General features: G+C 41.0%; 1 protein-coding gene across 1 annotated transcript in view; it reads left to right on the top strand.

Annotated features, from left to right (window-relative positions):
- LOC145357123 (NADH-cytochrome b5 reductase 1-like) overlaps positions 1–23,066 on the top strand; it is a 30,065-nt gene extending 6,999 nt beyond the window's left edge. Inside the window, exons 2-9 of the mRNA XM_080210273.1 lie at positions 4,242–4,391; positions 4,480–4,552; positions 6,034–6,140; positions 9,413–9,542; positions 15,507–15,590; positions 18,508–18,593; positions 20,274–20,373; positions 21,596–23,066. Of these exons, the coding sequence (XP_080066399.1) occupies positions 4,242–4,391; positions 4,480–4,552; positions 6,034–6,140; positions 9,413–9,542; positions 15,507–15,590; positions 18,508–18,593; positions 20,274–20,373; positions 21,596–21,768 (903 nt within the window). The 3' untranslated portion in view covers positions 21,769–23,066. The remainder of the gene's footprint in view (positions 1–4,241; positions 4,392–4,479; positions 4,553–6,033; positions 6,141–9,412; positions 9,543–15,506; positions 15,591–18,507; positions 18,594–20,273; positions 20,374–21,595) is intronic.
- The last annotated feature ends 2,779 nt before the right edge of the window (positions 23,067–25,845 follow it).

The raw sequence follows: 25,845 nt of genomic DNA, 5'->3' as shown, positions 1-25,845 counted from the left end.
CTATTTGAATGGAGCAAACCTGGGGGGCTGAGTGACTTATTCGTGTTCTTAAAGTTTACTGTAGGTGAAACTCAATTTTTTTATAAAAATTGTCAGATTTATCCTGCTTGATTATTGGCTAAGATCAAGTGTAGTATCAATAAGCTGTGCTTGGTTGAAGTCATTAGGTTACATTTCAGCTTCATTTGAAGCAACTTTTAAAAGCAGCATCTCGGCCTTTTGGCTAAGATGTAAATGAGATCAAGCCTTGGAGTAGGCATAGCTCTTCCTCCAATCAGTCTGGATCATGTAGATCAAGCCCAGGACAGGAGGTGAAAGCTCTGTCTTGTCAGCTTGGATTGGGAATGTCTCACTTATTGAGACTCTGAATTGGACTTGATTGAATTGTAATAAAAAAATTAATCAAATTGAATTTGTTTTTAGTACTGAACTGCTGACTTATTTGCATAATACTGTTGACCAGACTTGCAGTCTATGCAAATGGGCTAAAATTGACCGTTCAACAGTGGAACGAGGGCATTCGGCACTTTATGTGCAATTTAGACAACATCCTCGGGCAGATACAAATGTGCAGTTAAACTGTAAAATCCAGAAGCTGCTGTCCAGGAAACATTGTTAAATTTGTCAGTCTGGTTGAGTTACTTGCCCTCCTTGCACAAACCCCAGGTATTTGTTGGGTAATGAAATGTACAGCATAGAATCTGATCCTTCAGCCTAAAATATCTGTTCCTCTGATTTTAAGTTTAACTTGATGTTTATCTCGTCTTGAGCAACAGTCAGTATTTCCAATGTCTCTAAATCATTAATGAGCAAGTGTTGATAGCACTGATCCTTTTGTGGCCACTTGCCACAGTCTGAGTAGCTGCCCCCTTAGCTGTGTTCTTTCTATACTTCAGCCAGTTTGCTATCCATACTGCCACTCCATCTCTGACTCTACATTCCCTGACCTTTATGTTATCTATAATGTAGTACCTAATCAAAGGCCTTTTAGAACAAACAAAGAACAACCCAGCACGGGAAACAGGCCCTTCGGCCCAACGAGCCCGCGCCACCACATCACCCTACACCTATTCTACCCTGCGTGTCTACGAATGGAACCCCTAACTTAGCCAGATTCAAGGGAGAATAGTGTCAATTTAGTAAACCAATCAGCCTAAGAGCACATCTTTGGGGTGTAGGAGGAAACCGGAGCGCTCGGAGGAAACCCACACAACCACAGGGAGAATGCACAAACTCCCACAGACACAGGCCCAAATCCATGTATCTGCACAGCCAGCAGTGCTAGTCACCGAGCTGTTGCGGCGCCCGTCTACTGGTCCACGATCAAGCACACACGCCAACACGAAGTACTAGGCCACTCCCGGAACCTCCAAGAGCAGCCCACGCACGACCCACCATGTGCATGCCCCTCGTTTGACAACGAGGTGGACCTCCACCTGTGGAATAAAAAGGCAAAAATGTTAACTTACAAGTCTGCATTTCCGGTGTCTCCCGAGGTTCTGACCTTATTTAATAGCCCCTACTATAACCCTCCATCCTCGTTTCACTCATGTCTGTCTAACTGAACCTTAAACGAGTCCAACGTTCCTGCCTCCACCACCCTCCTCGGTAGCGCGTTCCATACCCCCACAACTCTCTGCGTAAAGAACCTTCCTCTCACATCCAAATTATACCTCCCCCACCCTTAAATCATGACCTCTCGTATTTGTACCCAGTCTAGGGAGCAGTCTCTTGCTATTGACTCATCTATTCCCTTCAGCATCTTATATACCTCTATCGTGTCCCCCCTCAACCTCCGTCTTTCCAAGGAGAAAAGTCCCAGTTTCTCCAACCTTTCCTCGTACCCCAGCCCCTCCATGCCAGGCAACATCCTGGTAAACCTCCTCTGAACCCTCTCCAGAGCCTCCACGTCCTTTTGGCAATCTATTATTCTTGGCTAATGTTGCAGTTTCCTCTTAACTATTCATTGTTTTTATTTTTGCCATTTAAGAGATTCTATTTTTTTCCTACTATTGATGTTAAACTGCCCCATAATGCTAGTTATTTGCCTGTCCATGTAGCACTACACGTTTTTTTTTAATGAATGATATCTCATCCCTAGCTTCAGAATGCATAAGTACAATCTGTCTGAACCAGGAGTTTGATCCTCCAGCTTTGTCAGTTTATGAATTGACATCCTTTATGTTAAATGCAATGATCAATAAAGAACAAAGTTACAGCACAGGAACAGGCCCTTTGGCCCTCCAAGCCTACACCAACCATGCTGTCTGACTGAACTAAAAAAACCCCTACTCTTCTGGGGACCATATCCCTCTATTCACATCCTATTCATGTATTTGTCAAGATGCCCCTTAAGTCACAATCTTATCTGCTTCCAGCAACTCCCCCGGCAGCAAGTTCCAGGCTTCCTCCACCCTGTGTTTAAAAAAAAAAACTAAACTTGCCTCGTACATCTCCCTTAAACTTTGCTCCTTGCACCTTAAACCTGTGCCCCCTAGTAATTGACTCTTCCACCCTGGGAAAAGCCCTCTGACTATCCATTCTGTCCATGCCCCTCATAATCTTGTAGATTCTCAGGTCTCCCCTCAACCTATATTATTCCAGTGAGAACAAACCAAGTTTCTCCAATCTCTCCTCATAGCTAGTGCCCTCCATACCAGGCAACATCTTTTCTGTACCCTCTCCAAAGCTTCCACATCCTTCTGGTAGTGTGGTGTCCAGAATTGAATACTATTTCTGTGCAGCCTAACAGGTTCGAAAAGCTGCAACATTACTTGCCAATGTCCTGGCTGATGAAGGCAAACATGCTGTATGCTGCCTTGACTACCTTCTCCACCTACATTGCCACCTTCAGTGACCTGTGTACCAGTAATCCAGACCCCTTTGTCTATCAATACTCTCAAGGGTTCTGCCATTTACTGTATGTTTCCTATCTGAATTAGACCTTCCAAAATGATTACCTCATTTGTCCAGATTAAACTCCATCTGCCCAAGTCTCCAACTGACTTGTGTCCTCTGGTCCTCATCGCTATCTGCAAATCCACCAACCTTTGTCGTCCGCAAACTTATTAATCGAACCAGTTACATTTCCCTTGATCATTTGTCTGTATTACAAATAGCAAAGTTCCCAGCACTGATCCCTGAGAAATGTCACTTGTCACTGTCCTCCATGCAGAAATGCACCCTTCTACTGCTACCCTCTGTCATTCCCACTTCTCCCTGATAAATACTGAAATAGTAATTTTTTGCCACTTCATTATTCCTGCTTCTGATCCCAACTATCCTTTAATGACCATATTCTCATATCCATTTTCCTCCATGTGCCTGTTTCACGTAATTTTTCCAATTGTACTACATCATTGTCAATATTTATTCTCCCTATTTCTGTTTAGCCTCAATCAACTTTCCTATAATTGGCTACCCTGATCTCTCGTTCTTTTATCTTTATATTATGATCGCTATTGCTTAGATGTTTCCCTACTTTTGCTAGCTCTGCTCTAGTTTTGTCCCCACTAGTGGCAGATCATTTTAACCGCTTCTATCTCTCTAATAGCTGCACTTCCATTTTTCCCTAAGTAAAGCCACCCTAGTGGCTTTGAAATCAACTTTCAAATCTCCTTCCCAGTCTGTCTTTTCTGTTATACCTGCGATGTTTAAGTCTGTCTTGATTTTCTGTAGCCATTTCTTAGTAATCCCAACTATATCTGATCTGATACCTCCCCTCTCAATTGCCTCCAGATCTCCATTTTTATAACACACTATTCTTGGGCAGACAATTAAAACTTGTTGAAATTGGCTGGGTCAGTCTGAAGGATGACATTGTTTATTTGCCGATTACAGGAAGTTCTGGCCCATTAACTTTAGAAATTACCTAATGAATCATCATGATAAAACTAATGCTCTAATGGCAAGCTGTTTTAAACATGAACTGGGAATCCATGTTTCCTTTGCCTGTGCAGATTGCTCTTGATAAAATGTTAGGCAAAGTAATTGTATAGGCTTCCAACTGCAAAAGCAGTTTCCTTGAAGTTAAGCTATGCAATCTTAGTGCATCTTTTATGTTCATGTAAAATTATTCTTAGCTGTGATTTTGTTCTTTGCCATTTTAACTAAGTATATACTGGTGTTGGCTTTTGTTACACTGATCTTTATAAGTACAAACTCCATTTGATTCTGCCACCTGAACTAAGTAATCCTGATCCAACTTCATATTAAAGGTGGATGTAAACATGTTGTTACAGACTTCCGGAGTATTTTTTGCAATTGGTGCTGCTTTTGTAACGACAGTCGGAATTATTGTGGGACATTACGTTCTTTCCAAAAAGAAGAAACCTGCAATCACTTTGAAAGATGCCAATGAGAAGTACCCACTGCGACTGATAGATAAGGAAGTGAGTGCAATTTTTTTCAAAGTATTCAGTCTTTCAAAAATTACTAAAAGGTGGAAGGACTGTCACTTTCCTTTTGATTTTTAAACAGGTTGTGAGTCATGACACCAGGCGATTTCGATTTGCTCTTCCTTCAGCCGATCACATTCTTGGTTTGCCTGTTGGTAAGTTATTTAAACCCTGAGCAGCTGCTTTACTGGCTGCAAACTCCTGGATTGACTGGTCACGAGACTTCTCCCTTTTTATGGAGCAAGTTTTCACTGCTGAAGATCTAGTCAATACTTGTACTCATACAGTACCACATTCTTTGTTACTTGTACCCATGCATGCTATTTTTGAGCTTTTTATTTGCTCTTGTGCATCATTGTTAGTGCTTCCATTTTATCTGTGATTTGGTTAGATCTTCATGTTTGCTTTTTGTCAGCAGCCATTCACATGGTGCAATGTTCTTGTTTAGAGCCACTTTGGGGGGCGGGGGGAAGAAACTGAGTAGAACTTCCATGGCACTCCCTAACTATTATCCAATTAAAAGATTTTGATTGATGTTGCTTTAAATGTTAGTCTACATATATTTAGGATTCGTGTGATCCCAAGAATAAAAATCTTTACCTGCAAATTCTTTTCCAGTAAACTAATAGAAACCCAAAACAATATGATTTAGAAGTAGGATCCACCTGGCCCCTTGAGTCTGCACTGCCACTCAATAAGATCATGGCTGATCTTCTCATGGACTCTGCTCCACTTACCCACCTGCTCACCATAACCTTAATTCCTTTACTGTTCAAAAATTTATCTATCCATGCCTTAAAACCGTTTAATGAGGTAGCCTCAACTGTTTCACTGGTCAGTAAATTCCACAGATTCACAACCCTTTGTGTGAAGAAGTTCCTCCTCAACTCAGTCGTAATTCTGCTTTCCCTTATTTTGAAGCCATGCTCCCTAGTTCTGTCAGTGGAAACAACTTCCCTGCTTCTAACATCTATTTCCTTCATAATCTTTTATTTCTATAAGGTCCCTTCTGAATTCCAATGAGTGCAGCCCCAGTCTACTCAGTTTCTCCTCATAAGCCAACTCTTGCTACTCCAGAATCAACTTAGTGAATCTCTTATGCACCTCCACCAGTGCCAGCACATACTTTCTCAAAACTGTACACGGTACTCCAGGTGTGGCCTCACCAGCACCTTATACAGCTGCAACATAACCTCGCTGTTTTTAAACTGTCCCTCTAGCAATGAAGGACAAAATTCCATTTGCCTTAATTACCTGCAAACCAACTCCTTGTGATTCTTGCACAAGGACAGCTGGGTCCCTCTGCACAGTAGTATGCTGCAATTTTTTTACCACTTAACTAGTCCATTTTGCTGTTTTTCCTACCAAAATGGATGACCTCATTTACCAATATCGTACTCCATCTGTGGGTACTGTGCCCCACATCTTGTAGCTTTGTCTGCCCGGCTATGCTTTCTTTAGTCTTCCATTCCATTGCTGTTCTTCTACTTTCTCTTGTGCAGGCACTGCTCACTCTTGTTCAGCTTTTAATATCCCAGGACATCAGCTAGTTACTTCAGTTTTGTGCATTACTTTTTAGAGGTTCTTTGTTTTAATGTTTAAACATCAATTGTTTGACTTGGATCTTTCAATGCAGGAAAACATGTGTATCTCTCTGCAACAATTGATGGAAATCTTGTTGTGCGACCATATACTCCAGTTAGCAGTGATGATGACAAAGGCTATGTGGATCTTGTTGTCAAGGTAATGCCTTGTTCCTTAATCATCTTTAAAAATGTAAGTGCATTTTTAAATGTGGCAGATTCTTTGAACATAGTGGAATTTACTAGCAAGCATATAGATTGAAAAATCTTTTCATAAATCATAAGAACCTTAGAAATAGGAGCAGGAGTAGGCCTTCAAGCCTGCCCCGCCATTCAACAAGATCATGGCCAATCTGAAGTGGTTCAATTCTGCTTTCTCCCCATAACCCTTAATTCCCCTGTCTATTAGAAACCTATCTACCATGACTTAATATATTCAGCGAGGTAGCCTCCACCACTTCAACAGGCAGAGAATTCGAGATTCACCACCCTTTGAGTGAAGAAGTTCCTCCTCAACTCTGATCTAAACTGCCCCCCTTATCTTGAGGCTGTTTCCTCTAGTCCTGCTACCCATTCTAAGCAGGAAGAATCTCTCTACCTCTACCCTATCCATCCCCCTCATTATCTTGTACGCCTCTATAAGATCCCCCCCCTCATCCTTCTAAATTCTGAGTACAGAGCCAGTCCATTTCACTCTGTTCAGAATGAGCCTTGACATTTATGTCCAGCTGACTTCAAAATGTTGACTTTGTTACACAAGGGCATAAGCTTGCTCCACCATTCCATAATGTGATCTACTTCGATTTCACTTGCCCACATTGACCCCATTTCTGTTCGTTCCCTTATCATCCAAAAATGTGTTGCACTGTCTTGTGTGATTACAGTACATCCACCAGTTCACCTTCATCCACAGCATGTCACTTCAAAGAAATCCAATAAATTGGTTAAACATGATTTTCCTTTCTCAAATCATGTTGATTCTGCCTAATAACTAGCTTCTAACATTTGTCATAGGGAAAAAGTTAAGATAACTGGCCCATGGTTTCCTGCTTTCCGATTTCTGTTTTTGAATAAAGCAGTGACATTTGCCATTTTCCAAACTAATGGAACCTTGCCCAGGTCTGGGAAGTTTGGAAAGTTAAAACCAATGCATCGACTACCTCAGTCACTCTAAGACACTAGAATGAAGTTCATCAGGATGCAGGGACTTGTCAGCCTGCAGTTCCAGTTATTTGCTCAGTACCACTTTCCTTGTTCAACTTTCCCTTCCAATTCCTGACTTTAAGGTTAATTCTGGGATGTTCCTTGTGTCTTCCTGTGGTGAAGACCAATTTAAAATAACTACCTGTTCAGTACATCTGCCATCTCCCAAGGTTGTCTTGTCTATAGGACCAATGTTCACTTTTTTCATAAACTATCTCAAATATTGGAAGTTGAAAGCCCCAACTATTATTAACTTATTTTTTACAACTGAGATTTGCCTACATTTCTGCTTTTGTCTTCCTGACTTTGGAGGGGGGGAGGTTCTGCAGTATACAGTAATAAATCAGACTCCCATGTGTTAATCAACACACTCTGTTCATCTGCTTTATCTACAAGACTCCTTGCATTAAAATAAATGCCATCTATCTTGCCATATTCCCTTGTGCCTTAACATGTCACTCTTTCCACTATCTTCCAGGCTCACCTAATTTGGCTCTGCATTACTCTTCCCTCCCCCTCACTGTACCTCCACAATGTGACCTCATAGTTTAACCCCCCCTTCTCCTTCCCCCCCCCCCCCCCCCCAAAAAACCAGGTGCAACTCATTTGTACAGATCCCCCCCCTTCCCCAGAAACTAAAGTCCTTCCTTCTGTATCATGTGTTCAGCCACACATTCATCTGCTCTATTCTCCTATTCTTATACTTGATCCAGATTGCACAATGTCCACATAATGCAGACCATGCAAAACACAGGACTGAGCTCCCCAGTCGTCTTTAAAAGACTCCTACCTGAATTATGTAAGGTGTTTTTGTTTTAAAAGTTAGAACTCTTGCCTTTCTGTAGTGTTGCTTTAAATTTGAGAAGCTACTTGCCAATCAGCAGTCTCCCTTGTAGCCTCTATTCATTCAGGTAGGGCACAATCACCCTGAAGATTTTTAAAAATTAGAAAGCAAACAGCACCTTGCCTCTCTTCCCTCTGCACCGAATACACACACAGTCTGGCTGTCTGACCCAGGATATACTCTCTTCTAACTGCTCATGTGTGAATCTTACTGATCATGCGCTTCCAATAGTCCCTTAAGAACTGAGGATGAGTTGTGCACTTGTTAAACTTCAACAGTAATCAACACTTATTGAGGTCCTTTTTTGGGCTTCAGGTGATAGTGTTACTGTCACTTGGTTACCTTATTTATCAATAAATTATTCAAAGGATTAAAAGCTTAAATTGAATTGTTTCTTCTATGCTTCCTTCATAGTTTGTGTCCTTTTACCTCTTTCACTCCTTTATATACGCATGCTGTAAAATTGCTGTACATTTGGTAGAAGGAATTAGTACAGGGATACCCTTGGGAGAAAGAGACAAGAGAAAAGACAAGATGAATCACAATGTTCCTCGTGAATTCATCAATTTTAAGTGTTAATCATTGGAGTTTGTAGTCATGTTAGCCTCATTCCAATAGTTCATAGTTCATGTACAAGTGTAAAATTATCTGGGTCAGTAACTTAAACTGAGAACTAATGAGTTTACGTAGCTCTTGTAATTAGCATTCAGACAGTTGGACAATTAGTAAATGATGGAAAGAATTGGTCTGCATCATACTCAGCAGCTTATGTACCTTTTTCAAAAGGCTGAATATCTTTGCGTTTGCTAGTCTAATTGAGCATTTGTAATCCTGACTACTTTGCCTAATTTTCCACTCTGTCTGGAAGATTTATATTCATATTTAGATTGTGTTCCTGCACATGGAATGAGCATCTGTGATTCTCAATTCCATTTTGTGCCTGTATAATTCAAACACTTTGAGATGTTCAGCTTTTCGTAGTAAGAGGTCTGACAACACAAGGTTTAAGTCCAACCAATTTATTTGATAGTAAACTATCAAACTATACTATCAAATAAATCAGTTGGACTTGAACCTGGTGTTGTCAGACCTCTTACTGTGTTTACCCCAGTCCAATGCTGGCATCTCCACATCACAGCTTTTCACAGGGGTTTACAGCATGGAAACAGGTCCTTCAGCCCAACTTGCCCATGCTGCCTTTTATAAAACTCCCAACTGCCTGCATTTGGCCCATATCCCTCTATGCCCTTATTACCCAAGGATGAATACCCATTTGGATGAATAGTCTTGCTTGTTTTACATTGCTGCTTTTACTTCCTTGCAGCTTCATAATGGGCCGACTAGCCTTCCAAGTTTACAAAGTTTAACATTTATTGTCTCTGCAGATCTATTTTAAAGGGGTAAACCCCAAATTCCCAGAAGGTGGTAAGATGTCTCAGTACCTGGAAGACCTGAAGATTGGGGATACCATTCACTTCAGAGGGCCAGGCGGATTGCTGACTTATAAAGGAAAAGGTAAAATTTGTTTGCAATTCACATTTTACTGGCATTATACTAACCTGAAACAAGGATTAGTATTTGTGATCGAGGGAGAAGGGTGATGGTAAATGAAAGAGAAACAACCAATACCTGTTAATCTGCTCAATGTAACCTTAGTATGACATGGAATAGTAATGAGTGAGATGTGCCTGGGACACGAAGAGACCTAAGTACTATCAGGTTATAGTGATTTTAAAACTCTTGCAATACGAACAACTGAATTTTGAACAACACTTTTGGAAGGTCATCTGTATTTAGGTGCATCATGTAATTGCACTTTCCTGTTGAATTTTTTGATTAGCAAGCATACAAGTTGAGAATTTGGTGTTGAACTCATTGTACAAGTTTCTTTGGAAATCATTGCTAGCATGCTCACTTTTAGCGCACTGTATACCATAAACTGACTCTGAATGCATGATCCATAAAGTAAATTATCTGACCCATAAAATGAATATTCTTCCTATTACAAAGCTGTTGTACTAATAACCAGTAAAACTTGTGTACTTGGGTGTTTGTAACTTAATAAGTTCAAAGCATCACTTCTGCCAGTAATGTATTCTTGTGATTTTAAATTCTAAACTGATGTATGTCTTTTTGTTACTGTTATTAAAACTGAGCAAAGTGCAGTTTCTCATAGGCACAGTGATGGCATCCAGTCTGCTGAAATAGTTTTTCAGCTAGCTACTTTTGTAGCATTTGAAGCTTTCTAGTTTATCACATCCAGTGATGATTTGGCTTGCTACGTGCACTTGACCTTTTTACAAACTGACCAAAAATGTAGCAGTGCGAGTTTCCATATTGTCCAGATAATTGGTTTCTACAAAGTTTTTGGGGCTATGGAAAATGCACTCATCCACTTCTGATCTTGCTAAATGTTTAGACTCGTTTGGGGGGAAGAAAATAAGGTACAATGTCAGGTGTCCTCGTCAAAACCTTTTCCTTTTTGCAAACAAGAGGCTATAACTGGGCAGCACAGTGGTTAGCATTGCTGCCTCACTGCACTAGGGACCCGGATTTGATTCCCGGCTTGGGTCAAGTTTGCACGTTCTCCCTGTGTCTGGGTTTCCTCCCACAGACATGGAGATGCTGGCATTGGACTGGGGTAAGCACAGTAAGTTCTTCCCACAGTCCAAAGATGTGCCAGCTACATTGATTGGCCATGCTAAATTGACTGTCAGGGGACTAGCAGTGTGAATAGATGTGCTTGAGAGGGTGTGGCTTGGGTGGAATTGTGTTTAGTACAGACTCGATGGGCCAAATCGCCTCTTTCTGCACTGTAGGGATTCTGATTCTAATTATTCCCTTTGTTATGCATGAATGGGTTGTTTGTCCTTCAACTATATCACAGCAGTACAGCTAATGTTACTTGATCCAGAATTGTTGGGGTTGCAGTATCCTTCTAGATGTTTTATTGCTATTGTTAAACCTTGAAATGTAACTTTGAACATTCTTATTTTGATTTGTTATCCTTGGTGTGGCCCTGGCAGTGGTGGTGTATTTCATATCCTTAGTGACTCAGATGGTGTTGTGCTGCCTCACCATTTGTAGGAGCACCATAAGAATGATTAGGTAGAGAATTCCAAAATATGGACCAGGGTGAAGGAACAGCACTTTTATTTGTCCAAGTTCTGAACTTGCTGCTTTTGTTCTCAATGGTGGAATTTGTAGAGGAGGCTGCTGATTTCAAAGCGCACTGCAGCTTGCTGCAATATTTACTATAATGGGGGAAGGGGTTGGATATTGAGGCTAATAGGGGGGCCAGTCTGACCTGAATAATACCAAACTTCTTGAATATTGTTACAGCTGCACACCCAAACAGGCAGTGAGTTTTGATTTAGTCTTGTAGGTAGTGAAAAGTTTGAGGGGTCAGGAGGTGAGCCATTTTATTGTAGTGTCTCTGCCCTACTACTTTTTTTAGCTTCTGGCCACAGATGACTGTCACAAGCATGACAAGATGTCTGTGTGGCTCCACAATGGTAGTACTATTTGGATATCATGGGAAGGTGGCAACTTTCTTTTTGCAGATGATCATTTAACTGCCAGTTTTGTGATATAGACATTACTACTGCTATAGTCTGGAGTGGGCTGTTTCATCGTTAAAAATGGTATTTCAGTTCACTGAAATTGTGGTTAAACTACTGCAACAAAAGTCAGTAATGAAGGATCATCTTTATCCAGCATTCAGTTCTTTTGTTCGTGTTTGGGTTGATGCTGCAATGAGACCTGGAGCTGAGCACCTCTGCCAGAACCCAAACTGATCATTATGACAAGTTTTATGCATGTTACTTCATGCCGATTGAGGGCCAACTAGGATCAGCCTCAACACTCCACCCATTCCATTGCAGCAACGGGTTGGTTGCACCATGACTGAGTATGGAGGTATTCTGAGCTGCCTCTTCATTTTTACCCTGATTATCTCCCATCATCCTTAACTGGGTGACAGAATTTTGGCCTGATCTATTTTTATGGAATTACTTTTGGGTATTGGTATACAAGTTGTCCTGTGTAATTTCAGTCTGCTTATGGTATACCCTGTGCTGCACCAGGCATACACTGCAACATGAGTCAGACATTCCATCCTTCTGAGCTTGGTCTGCCATTCAGTGAGATCTTGGCTGATCTGTAACCTACCATGGATGTTGCCGCATTGTATAAGTCAACCATTGATACATTAAATGATGGAGTTGACTGATAAGCTGGTGAACTGCTGGTGTGGAAGGTTGCCATCTTGTGACATTTGCCACACTGGGTATGCTCTATGGGTGGTGTCATTAAACTCCCATGCTGCTTTGCAACAAAGCCTATGTCACTTGCTCATCCCTTGTATCCAGTTATATGGTATCAGTAAGTAATACATCTGGGGGGTGAATAAAAATTGAGGCTGATTACTAATGAGTATAGTACCTTGTATAAGAAGTCTCACACCACACTAAAATCCAACAGGTTTATTTGGCACTAACTTTCAGAGTATCAGGATCCTTAATCAAGGAGGGCCAACTAGTTCGATTTTCGGCTCGGGTCACTCTGGAGTTTGCACATTCTCCTTGTGTCTGTGGGTTTCCTCCAGGTACTCGGGTTTCCTCCCACAGTCCGAAGATGTGCGGGTTAGGTTGATTGGCCAAGCTAAGAAATTGCCCCTTAGTGTCCAGGGTAGCAGAGGTTTGAGGGATTAGTAATATGTAGGGACATGGGGATAGGGCCTGAGTGGGGTACTGTCTGGTACAGACTCGATGGGCTGAAGGGCTTCTTTCTTCACTGGATGGTTCTATGGTTCTAAAACATTTCCTTTAGCCACCTGAATAAACATTTTGCTGATCTGTACGCATGGACCTTCCCCTCTACACACTCCTCCAGTGAACCTGAATTCATGCTGGTGGAGGAATGCAGGATGTTCCACTCGGACAAGTTGTAGCGGTACTGTTACTGATCTGTAGCTCTGATCAATGCATATTTAGGCTGAGATTTTCTTTAATCTATCCTTACCTGCTATTTAGCATACTGTCATACCACTATAGGGGGATTTGCCTATTTTGGAGGCCAGACTTTGTCTTTACTTGTGCAGATCTCATTGTCCTGAACAGTCTCTGGAATTGAATAGCTTTTCTTGCTAGTTTCTTCTGCTCCTGCTGATAGTGAGTCCCTGTCACAGGTTCCCCTCTGGCGAGGGGTGCATACAACTGGAAACCCAGCCCATAGCAAGCTGTGTCCACTGTCACTGGGGTGTGTAAGGGCACTGAAAATTCCACCCATTGTGTCTACAACAGGTAGATTACTACCACCACCTGTGGTTCAGGCATATGATGTGCTACTGAGAGCCACTTTGTGGACATTGCTCCAATCAGAGTATATTTTGTGCCCTCACTTTCCTCAGATTTATCAGTTGGGTTTAATCAGGAAGTTTTAATACCTTATGTAATCAGAAGCTAAAACCATGGAATGGAATCTGTTCTAAGAACACAATGCTGTGTTCACCCAACAGTAAAACATTGGGTCCACATTAGTAGTGGGCCTATCCTCTGAGATGAGACATAACCAAAGATTGGATTATTTATAAAATTGGGAGATGTAGTTAAATCCTCAATATAGTTCTGTAATGCAATGTGCTGTGACCCATGATGTGCTTTGAAAGCACTAATGGTCCCATGAGTTCTTGCCAGACCAGGATTTTCAGCTTCTCCCACTCCATGGAGCTATTTCCTATAGATTGGTTCTTTGTTATCAGCAATTCTAAAATGAATTGGGCAATAATTCCCTTTTGGGAATTTAGTAACTTGGCACAAGTGATTTTATAAAATTCACAAGAGGTTATTACAGAAGGTCAGGGGGCATGGAGTTGGGGGTAGGGTGTTAGCGTGGATAGAGGATTCACTGTCAAATAGGAGGCAGAGAGTGGGGGTCAATGGGTGGTATTCAGATTGGCAGTTGGTGACTAGTGGAGTGCCCAAGGGGTTGGTGCTGGGGCCTCAGCTATTCACCATTTATATAGATGATCTGGAGGAGGGAACCGAGTGTATGGTGTCGAAATTTGCTGATGACACCAAGATTGGTGGAACGGCAAATTGTGCGGAGGGTGTGGAGAGTCTGCAGAAGGATCTAGATAGGCTGGGTGAATGGGCCAGGAACTGGCAAATAGAATTTAATGTTGGCAAATGTGAGGTTGTCCACTTTGGTAGGAAGGACAATTACTTACGTGGTGAAAAACTGCAGCATGTGACAGTGCAGAGGGACCTCGGGGTCCTTGTGCATGAGTCGCAAAAACCCAGCCTGCAGGTGGTCAGGAAGGCGAATGGGATGCTGGCCTTCATAGCGAGGGGGATTGAATATAAAAGTAGGGAGGTCTTGCTGCAGCTGTATAGGGCACTAGTGAGGCCACAGCTGGAGTAGTGTGCAGTTTTGGTCGCTGCACTTACACAAGGATATTTTGGCCTTGGAGGGAGTGCAGAGGAAGTTTACTAGGCTGATTCCAGAGTTGAAGGGGTTGAACTGAGGAGAGGCTGAATAAACTGGGCTTGTACTCGTTAGAGTTTAGAAGAATGAGGGGAGATCTCATTGAGACGTATAAGATGTTGAATGGGATGGATAGGATAGAGGTGGAGAGGCTCTTCCTGCTCAAAGGACAGTAGGACTAGAGGGCACAGCCTCAAGATAAAGGGGGTGCGGTTTAGAACGGAGTTGAGGAGGAACTTTTTCACTCAAAGGGTGGTGAATCTCTGGAATTCTCTGCCTGTTGAAGTGGTGGAGGCTACCTCACTCAATATTTTTAAGATGCGGGTTGATAGGTTTTTGATAGGCAAGGGGATTAAGGGTTATGGGGAGAGGGTGGGAATGTAGAACTGAGCCACAACAGATCAGCCATGATCTTATTGAATGGCGGGGCAGGCTCGAGGGGCTAGATGGCCTACTGCTCCTATTTCTTGCGTTCTTATAATTGAGGTTTGTGATGGTTACAAAACCTGTCTGAGCAATTGTATGTAGGTGGAAGTGTTTTTGTATTCTTGCCTGTGGAATAGGCATTTTTCAGGTTTGTGGGTGACAGCACTAATGAGTTGATCGTGAACAACAATGAGACGGAGTACAGAAAGAGAATTTAGTGAAACGTGTGACAAAATGGAGGAGGTAGTCATCAACTTCATGAAGTGTAGTGGAGGACATGCCCGTCTACATCAAATGGAGATGAAGTGGAAATGGTCAAAAGCGCACTCCCCAACCCTGGTTGTGTCATCAAAAGAGCAGGTGTAGGGGAGACAATGTTTGAACTACATCTGTAAACTAAAGAGAAGAGTATTTTGCATAATTGCTTTGCATTTCACAAGCAGTTGACCATTGAAATGCACATGTCTCAGGTTTGGAGCTCAAGTATGTCATGACTCCTCTTGTGGGGGTTGGCTGAGTGGAGTGGAACAGTTGCCATGATTTTATTTTGTTTTATTTTCCCCCTAGGTGAATTTGCCATCCAGCCTGACAAGAAATCACCCCCAGAAACTAAATATGCCAAAAAACTTGCTATGATAGCAGGTGGATCTGGTATGTACTTGAAAATATTATTTACTACTTTAGCTTTATTGCAGATTTAATGGGGTTCTGTTGTGTGACTATTGTACTTATGACAACTATGACTACTACCTCCTTGCTAATTTTAAAATATATAAATACAAATGCCTTCAACAGTTTCCTCTATTTAATCCATCTCTTGTACTGTCAAATAGGGGTCTTTATGAAACCCCCATCTGAACTTGGTTGTTGTAAAAATGAATAGTAGGAGGGAATGCTCGCAGATGTAGAGGGTACAAATACATTGTTTGGTTTTTTTTCCTGCCCTGAAAGCCATCCCAACCTTTACTTTGAAATCCTTGTCTACATGGCTCACTATGCTTATTACACCAGGTTAAAATCCAACAGGTTCATTTGGTAGCAAACGCCACTAGCTTTTGGAGCACTGCTCCTTTGTCAGGTGAGTGGGGGTTTCTGATGAAGGAACAGTGCTCCAAAAGCTAGTGGCATTTGCTACCAAATAAACAGTTGCACTGGTGTATTAAAGAAGTTGAATCTCTGAAGAGGAAGAAGGAGGCTCATGTAAAAATGAGACATAAAGGCTCAGTTAGGGCACTGAAGAGTTACAAATTAGCCAAGAAGGAGCTAAAGAGTGTTAAGAGCTAGAAGAGGGCAGTTAGGATCAAGGAGAACCCTAAAGCTTTCTATAGATATGTCAAGAATAAAAGATTGGTTAGGGCCAGTCAGAGACAGTAGTGGGAAGTTGTGCGTGGAGACTGAAGAGATAGATAGGAGACGCACTAAATGAATATTTTTCGTCAGTATTCACACAGGAAGAAGTCGATGTAGTCGAGGAGAATACTGAGATACAGGCTTTTAGACTAGACTGGATTGAGGTACATAAGAATTGCTAACACCTCCTCGAGTATGAAAATAGATAAGTCCCCTGGGCTGGATGGGATTTACCCTAGGATTCTCTGGGAGGCTAGGGAGGAGATTGCAGAGCCTTTGGCTTTGATCATCTTGTCGTCACTGGGACTTATCTATTTTCAAACTCAAGGAGGAGGTGTTAGTAATTCTTATGTACCTCAATCTAGTCTAAAAGCCTGTATCTCAGTATTCTCCTCGACTACATTGACTTTTTCCTGCATGAATACTGACAAAATATTCATCTAGTGCGTCCCCTATCTCTTCAGGCTCCACGCACAACTTCCCACTACTGTCTCTGGCCCTAATCGGGCCCTTTTATTCTTGACATATCTATAGTGCCGGAAGACTGGAGGATAGCAAATGTCCCCTTGGTCAAGAAGGGGAGTAGAGACCATCCTGGCAGTTATAGACTGGTGAGCCTTACTTCTGTTGTGGGCAAAGTTTTGGAAAGAATTATAAGGGATAGGATTTATAATCATCTAGAGAGAAATAAATTGATTAGGGATAGTGAACATGGTTTTGTGAAGGGTAGGTCATGCCTCAAACATTGAGCTTTTTGAAAAGGTGACCAAAAAGGTGGATAAGGGTAAGGCAGTTGACGTGGTGTATCTGGATTTTAGCAAAGTGTTTGATAAGGTTCCCCATGGTAGGCTACTGTAGAAAATGCAGATGCATGGAATTGAGGGTGATTTAGCAGTTTGGATCAGGAATTGGCTAGCTGATAAAAGACAGAGGGTGGTGGTTGAGAAATATTCAACCTGGAGTTCAGTTACAAGTGGTGTACCTCAAGGATCTGTTTTGGGGCCACTGTTTTGTCTTTTTTAAAAAATGACCTAGGGTTAGTAAATTTGCTGACGACACCAAAGTCGTCAGTTGTAGACAGTGAGGGTGGATGTTACAGTTTGTAGAGGGATGTAAACTGCAGAGCTGGGCTGAGGTGGCAAATGGAGTTTAATGCGGAAAAGCATGAGGTGATTCACTTTGAGTACAGAATATAGGGCTGATGGAAGGACTCTTGGTAGTGTTGACGAGCAGAGAGTTCTCAGTGTACATGTGCATAGATCCCTGAAAGTTGGCATCCAGGTTAAGAAGGCATACGGTGTGTTAGCTTTTATTGGTAGAGGAATTGAATTTCAGAGCCGTGAGGTCATGTTGCAACTGTACAAAACTCTGGTGCAGCCGCACTTGGAGTATTGCGTTCAGTTCTGGTCACTGCATTATAAGAAGGATATGGAAGCATTGGAAAGGGTGCAGAGGAGGTTTACCAGGATGTTGCCTGGTATGGTGGGAAGGTCTTATGAGGAAAGGCTGTGAGGGACTTGAGATTATTTTCATTAGAAAGAAGGTTAAGAGGTGTTAAGGTTAATTGAGGCATACAAGGTGATCAGAGGGTTAGATAGGGTGGATAGTGAGATCCTTTCACCTTGGATGGTGATGGCTAACATGAGGCGATATAGCTTTAAATTAAGGGGTGGTAATTATAGGACGGATGTCAGGTAGGTTCTTTACTCAGGGTAGTAAGGGCGTGTAATACCCTGCCTGCAGCAGTTGTGGACTCGACAACTTTAAGGGCGTTCAAATGGTCAGTGGATAGGCATATGGATAATACTGGAATAGTTTAGCTTAAGAGGGCCATTAGATTGGTTCCACTAGTTGGCGCAACATCAAGGGCCGAAGGGCCTGTACTGAGAGCTGTAACGTTCTATGTACTATGTTAACCTGGTGTTGAGACTTCTTACTGTGTTTACCCCAGTCCAATGCTGGCATCTCCACATTATGCTTGCACAGGTCTCTTTAAAGACAGCCATGCACAGTTTTAACATAAATTGCATGCAGGGAGGATTAAAGAAATTAAGACTTTATTCTCCAGTTAAATAGAATATTTTGCATGGAAGTAAAGTGATTCAAACTGACAGAACATGAGATGTTGGTACACCTGCAGGACCAGATTAAATACTAGCACATTCAGCTACATTCAATTTTGCTTGAACATGTTTTACTCACTCGCTGCCTTCTGTAGGTATTACTCCAATGCTGCAATTAATTCGTGCCATCATGAAGGATCAGGAAGACCCAACTTTGTGCTATTTACTTTTCGCTAATCAAGTGAGTAGACCAAAATGTTCACTTGTGTTGAAATGAGACTAAGCCATTGTAGTGGGAGTATTAAAAGCAAGAACTTGGACAGCACTTTTCCCAACCAGATACTAATGTAGGAAAATGTGGCAGCCGTTTTGTGCACAATAAGAACCCAGAAGTGGTAGTGAGGTAAAATTGCTTGTCTTGATGTTGGTTGAAGCCCTGCTTTTCTGAAGATCGTTGCAGTGAAGTGTTTAATATCTACCCAGAAGGGCAGGCAGGACTTTGTTTTAACGTCTCAGAAAAATGGCACATTTGTGCAGCAGACCTAATGTTTAGTGTCTGTCTCAAATTAGGTTTGTACAGTCTTCTGACTCAAGTTCAACTGGTAAGCTGTAACTGATGGTCCTATTTTAAAAAGAGCTTTAAAATTTGAATTGTATTGCTTAGCTGGCATTTGTGACATGTCTATACAAAATTACTCCACCATACAATTTTTGGCATTTGCAATTCTGGTGGGTGGAACTGCATTAGATGGAAAAAAGTAACTAAATTGTGAATATAGAAGTGGCAGACTTCTATATGTTTAGAGTGGTTTTCTAACAAAAAAGCCTTTGCTAATAAAATTATTTTAAATTTACCATTGCAGTCCATGTCACATCTATCAAATGTATTCATGACCACTGTCTTGTACTACATTTTTACTTTGGGTGAATAACCCAGAAAAGATGCTAAGCCACTCTTAGAATATATTAATGTAAAATCAGCAGCAATTCAGTACTGTGGATATTTGGTGAGAACTTACTACATCCTTTTTGAGGCCAAATCAAATTTAGTCAACCATTCAACAGTGACTGGCATTTATATGCCACTGTTTTGGGATAGTAAAAGGATTGCAAAGTGCTTTTATAGGAACATAATTAGGAAAGAATTGGCACAGAACCAAAGACATTGGGGCAGTTGACCAAGAGCTTGGAAGGGTTTTATAACACCTTTAAAGTGAAAGTGACTTAGAAGGGAAATTCGAGCTTCAGACCATTACAGCTCGATGTACAATTGTCAGTAATGGAAGAAAGAAAATTGCAAATGTTCCAAAGGGGAAGGAGTGGAGGAATCCAGTTACTGAAGGATTGAATGGCTGATGCAAATTAGAGATAGGAAGAATCAAGACAATAGGATTTTAACAAGAGAATTATAAATTGAGGCATTTGTAAGCCAAGAATCATTGTAGGTCAGTGGCTGATGTGACTTGGTGTGCATTAGAAAATACACTTGTTATGGGTAATTAAGTTATTCATTTAAAATGGCATTTCCTTTTTACTATTAATTTTAACTCTATAGTTGTATGCATACATTGGTTGCTGCTGTCTTTCAAGGTGGCACAGCAGTACAATAGTTAGCACTGCTGCCTCAATGCCACAGACCTGGGTTCAATTCCTACCTTGGGTGACTGGTCTGTTGAGTTTGCACTTTCTCCCTGGGTTTCCCTCCCACAGTTCAAGATGAACAGGTTGGGTGGATTGGCTTAGTGTCCCAAGATGTGAGTTAGAGGGATTAGTGGGGTAAATACATGAAGTTATGGGGATAAGGCCTGGATAAGATGCTCTGTCAAAATCAGAAGACCCAGTGGGTCAGATGGCCTCCTGCACTCTTTAGATTCAATGCAAGTTAAATAAAACATTTTTCAATATTTTCTTTTCCTTTTAGACTGAAAAGGACATTCTACTTCGTGATGACCTGGAGGAAATTCAAGCTCGGTATGCTGATCGCTTTAGGCTGTGGTATACATTGGATAAGGCTCCTGAAGGTAGGTCCAAAATTTTTCTTTGTAGCTCAAGTAAAATTGCAATGAATTCCTTTTGGTATTGGCCAACGAGAGAACTTTTAAATATTCTTGTTTCTTAATTTGACTACTTGGGATTGGAGCCAAATTTTCAGTTGTTAATTTGTTCATGATAGGTATGCAAACTTGTTCTTTTGGGGTTATTCATTTCAACATCCCCTTGGAGATGAGTGGCTAAAAAATCAAACTCTAAGCAAAAATCTTTAATGAAATACACTCCTTGTAGAGGAGGGTGAAGAACAGATCATTAGGAAAAAAAGGCAGCAAAAAGAGACCAGAATCTTTACAATTTGTGCAGATTAAGGATTGTATCATTTTGATACACATGGGTTAATAGTTACTGTAGATCAAGTTCCAAAAGTCCTATCTTTTTAAATGAGTTACTTTTTCTTCCTGTTCTGAGACTTTCTTCAACTAAGTTGTTTAGCTTCATTTGTAAAGCTCATGCATCTCAATATCAAGTATTTTCTTGCTGTGGGTGAATTAACACAGTAAGAAGTCTCAACATCAGGTTAGGATTCAGTGTGCTGAGTGGCCTCCTGTGCTGAAATTTCTACAGAATCTGATCTTCCTGGTATGGCTCACCATTTGTATTTTAATTAGTACAACTGATTCAGAAGAATAGAGTTGCTCTTAAAACCATCCAGCTAGAAGCTCAAGGACTCATTATAGATTCCCTCCACAATGATCAAAGGTTATGATGTGAAGATGCTGGTGTTGGACTGGGGTGGGCACAATAAGAAGTCTGAACAACAGATTAAAGTCCAACAGGTTTATTTGATAGCATGAGTTTTTGGAGTGGCACTCCAAATGCTTGATCACAAGTGTTAGCCAGTGCAATGTTGGATTAATTGGGCTAAACTCAATTTCAGTTGTCCCTTTTTTTGTGCTTTGTCTATTTCCATTTGAAATCTTGCAGAAACATGTTAAAATTCATTCATGGGATATGCACATCACTGGGCCAGCAGTATTGCCCATCCCTAATTGCCTGCAAGATGACAGTGATTTTAGTAACTCTCTCATTCTACTTGGCCTTGATCAGGGCTCCACCAAATGCTTCAAACACTTGCTGGGAATTGATGTCGGGTAATAATGGAAACTAGCTCTTGACAGGCACTGTACACTTTTTGTTTTGAACTACCCAAATAGAAATCTGTTTTGATGCAAAATTATTTTTCTGTTCTAGGTTGGGATTTCAGTGAAGGCTTTTTGAATTCTGACATGATCAGGGAACATCTGCCTGCACCTGGTGATGATGTCTTGATTCTCATGTGTGGCCCACCTCCCATGATTCAGTTTGCATGCAACCCCAACTTGGATAAACTCGGATACGCACAAAGAATGCGCTTTGTTTACTAAGTGAGATTGGGCTTGAGGGAAAAGAGGAGGTGATGCGCAAACTAAATGGAAATATTTGCACTTCAAACAAGTGGTGTTTGCCTTATTGATATACACAATAAGCTGGTTTGTATGCAAGTTGCATTTAATACTAATGTTCTCCATATCAAGTGTGTATTTGAACATGTGTAATGTACTGTCAGTTAATCTGTTTGAAAAGCATAAAATTGAGCTTCATGTTTAGTGTGTACATAACCATTATATAGGTTTAAACCTTGTCTCTTCTGCAAACATTTTGGATGTCCAATTGCTTTTCATAAGAGCAGTGGTGTTGGTGGGTATGCTGCCATCTTTGTTTCATTTTTTTATTTGCACTTCACACACTACTGTACTACACCTGGCACTGAAGAATGTGTGAAAGTCCCTGATTTTTCACATGGAACTGTTGGTGGCAAAGTGATGCAGCATCATGCAATGCAATAATTTTTACCTTTTTTAAGCATTTATCATCCACCAAAGAGTGTTGGGCTAGGCATGTAATGGATGAGCACACTAATTTCTCATGTTTCCAATGATTTAAAGGCCTGAGTTTCCTCAAGTGGGCACATCAGCCTGATCTTTTTTATATAAAGAGGACTACCCATAACTGGTAATCTTGCTTAAAAATCACTTGGATGATTTTTAGCTTCAATTCAGCAGTCCCTTTAATGCTTGCATGAATCTGTTAGGACACATTGCTAAACTTGCATCTCAATGATAAATTCAAAGTTAAGGATGCAAACAGTGTATCATGCCATCTGGATGTAGTTCAATAGTCTGGATACTTGTAATCATTGTCTAGTAATGCCTGTGCAAAAGATAATTTCCCTCTTCTGTCTGATTTGGGCCTTGTACTGCCATGTTACCCATGATCACTTGTAATTCTAAATTAAGTACTTGTGCCTTAAGAAAATGATCTAAACAGTTACTTAATTGTACTTGGTGGGTGTCTTGAAGGCTTTCTGGTAAAGTCTGCAGTCCTGCATGTTTTTTGCACTGTAATGTTTGCTTAAAATATCTGCAACTCCAAACTGAGCTTGACTTGGATCTGAACTCCAGTCATTCAGTTGGAGGAACAATGCCATATCATCAACTCCTCCAAGTTGCATTTGATGACTGCCTCAAGATGTTTCAGACAAAAACAAATATACTTCAATTAATAATTGAAGTAATAATGGGATAATAAATTTTGGGATTTCACCTGAATATTGTGAATTTGGATGATTCTGAAGTATAAACGTATGGCACAAAACAAATAAAATTCTTTTTGTGTATTGTAATGACTTGGATTTTTTTAAGGTGTTGAAGTGTAACAGGACTATTAAAGAAAACATTTTGAGCACTTCATATAAACTATATTTTGGATTCTGAGATGTAGTGGAGGTGCAAAAAGGTGAACCAGCCCTGAGTGTATTGCACCTTGAATGTAAGGCTCTTCATAGAGTTTAATAGCAAGCCATATTCTATATTGGGCATGTTACCAAAAGCTTGGTCAAGGTGGTAAGCTTTCAAGAACATCTTTAAGGATGAAAGAGCAGCAGAAGTCTTAAGGAAGGGTCAAAGGCCCATCTACCAATGGTGGAATGGTTTTTAAAATAGATGCTCAAGATGTCATGATTGGAAGGACATTGATACCTCAATCAGTTGTAGGGCTACAGGTGATGTGAAGGCCATGGAGATATTTGAAAACAGAAAATTGAGACACTGCCCACAGGCTGACAAGCACTCAAAAGGTAGATGAATGCGACTTTGTGCAAGTTAAGACATTGACGAACAGTTTTGATTAACATTCAGGAGGAAAGGCCAGCCAGATGGGTTGGAATAGTCAAATGTAAAACTAACAATTTCATCAGCAAATGGGCCAATGGCAGTGTCAGGTGAACAGTTGGCAATGGTCTTGGTAAGAGCTGGATAAGTTTAAGGGAAGCTCATTTTGGGATCAACTATGGTAGCAAAATGGCAAATGTCTTGGTTCAGTCCCAAACAGCTGAAAAGGAGGGGGGAATCAGTGGCTAAGGAATAAACATTGGGAAAACCAAAGCCATAATTAAGTAGGAACCCACTGTCTAATGAACTGACCAGTAAGTTGGGAAAAGGTGAAATGATCCTAAATGTCAGTGTACATGTAGGAACCAATGCTATATTTACAACTGACATCAGTAGGTAGTATGTTGACGAGGAGAGAAAGATGTTATTTGACTGATTCACTTGGGTTATGACTGGATAGATAAAAGTCAAACCAAGAAGTGCAGTCATAGCTAACTGTATGATGGAGCAAAATATTGTGGATGCTGGAATTGCTTAACAAGCCTGGAAAGAAACTAGGCTGTTTTGGTTATTGTGGTAATAGAAACAGTGATTCATAGAATCCCTACAGTGCAGAAGGGGACCATTCAGCCCATTGAGTGTGCACTGACAACCCAATGTATTTATTCTTTTAATCCCCCTGATATGGTCATTGCTAAATTGACCAATCAACCTAACCCCTACATCTTCAGAGTTCAAGGCAAGATGAACATGGATTTGGGAGATAACAATATCTTCAAGGACTTTGGAGAGGAATAGATATTGTCCACCATATCTGCTCAAGTTGATCCTTGTACTTGAGCAGAAATAATGGCTGAGTGTAATGGTTTTAGTGAGAACAAGGACATCAACAGGAGGGTTGAGGATGTGTTTGAGCGGAGGAATTATGCAAATTATACAGTCAAAAGCTTGACTTCAATGTTGACATTGTGGTTGCAAATAAATGGATTTTCCCAATAGTTGATGTGGGTACAGAGCAGTGAAAGAAGTGATAGACTTAGATGTATCTGAAGATATCTTGTAATGAAGTAAGATTCTAACGTCGGAGACCAATAAAGGCTGGATTGAAGGAACCCCAATCACTGGGGGCACAACAGTTCATAACATCTGAGGACTTATGAATTTGTGAAACTTTTATAAGGGATATTATAGTCCAGGTTACTAGAAATTCACATCAATAAATTGGGAATAATGAGGTTGGGCCAGGCAACTATCAGTTTATTCTTGATTTTGGCTAATTGCCCAGATTACATGAACAGGAATTCTCACCATTGGCCTCACCACCTGAGTTAAGGAAGAGAATATTTGCATTTCAGGAGGACAATTTCATGCATGCAGTGACATCAAGTGAGTAGAGAATTAGGCTTAGTGATTCCATCCATTTCCTCTTCTGCAAATAACTTGCTGAAATTCTTGGTGCATGTTTGGAATGCCACATGGCTAACAGTGGGAAGCATCAACTGAACTCAGCTGAATTTTAATTTGTCTGATCCACCAGGGGAGATTCCTTACACTCAACATGAGTCTAACATTGACTGACTGACTGCGAGGGATGACCCAGGCAGGCAAGTTGGGTCCAGCTGTTGAGTAAAAATGCATTTGCTTCCTGGCTTTGGCAGTACTCACCTGTTATGAGCATTGGGAGTCTAGGCTGTCCATAATTCACAATGTTGACTAACAATGAAAGATTTGACCTCAATTCAAGTGCCAACCTATTTCCTTGTAGTTGGTTGCTTGCCCACCATAAACTGGTAATGGGAAGGTTTAAGAGTGATTTGACTGGGGAGTTTTGAGGTTTCAGGATTTAATATTACCTGACCTAAACGCCACTGGGTTTATTTTTAGGTTAAAATTACCACCTTCCCCCCCCTCACCATCCCCACACACACCAATCTGATATCTTCAGGAGAGCAAACAGACATAATTTGATTAATAGCAAATTTGAAGCAATGTTGTGTATTTTGGATTGCAATGTCCTATTTTAGGAGAGAGGGGAAAATTAATGTGGAGAAGTATTGGATTTGTATTCAGAATTGCAAATGAGAGAGGTTGGCCCTGTATGTTGCTGGATGATCCTTCATTTCCAACTCAAGGTTTTATTCCAAAACTGCTTAGTCTAGATGTCATTTTACATTTTAAAATCAAAGAACAAAAAATCAGCCTGGGAAACAGGCCCTTCGGCCCAACAAGCCCGCGCCGCCATCTCAACACCGCCAATCCACCTCTCTACCCATGACCCCTGTCTAATGTAAA

The sequence above is a fragment of the Carcharhinus amblyrhynchos genome, chromosome 22 (genome assembly GCF_965287045.1).
Source record: "Carcharhinus amblyrhynchos chromosome 22, sCarAmb.v2.hapA, whole genome shotgun sequence".
In the NCBI taxonomy this organism is placed as follows: domain Eukaryota; kingdom Metazoa; phylum Chordata; class Chondrichthyes; order Carcharhiniformes; family Carcharhinidae; genus Carcharhinus; species Carcharhinus amblyrhynchos.
This window is presented reverse-complemented; position numbering and strand designations above follow the sequence as displayed.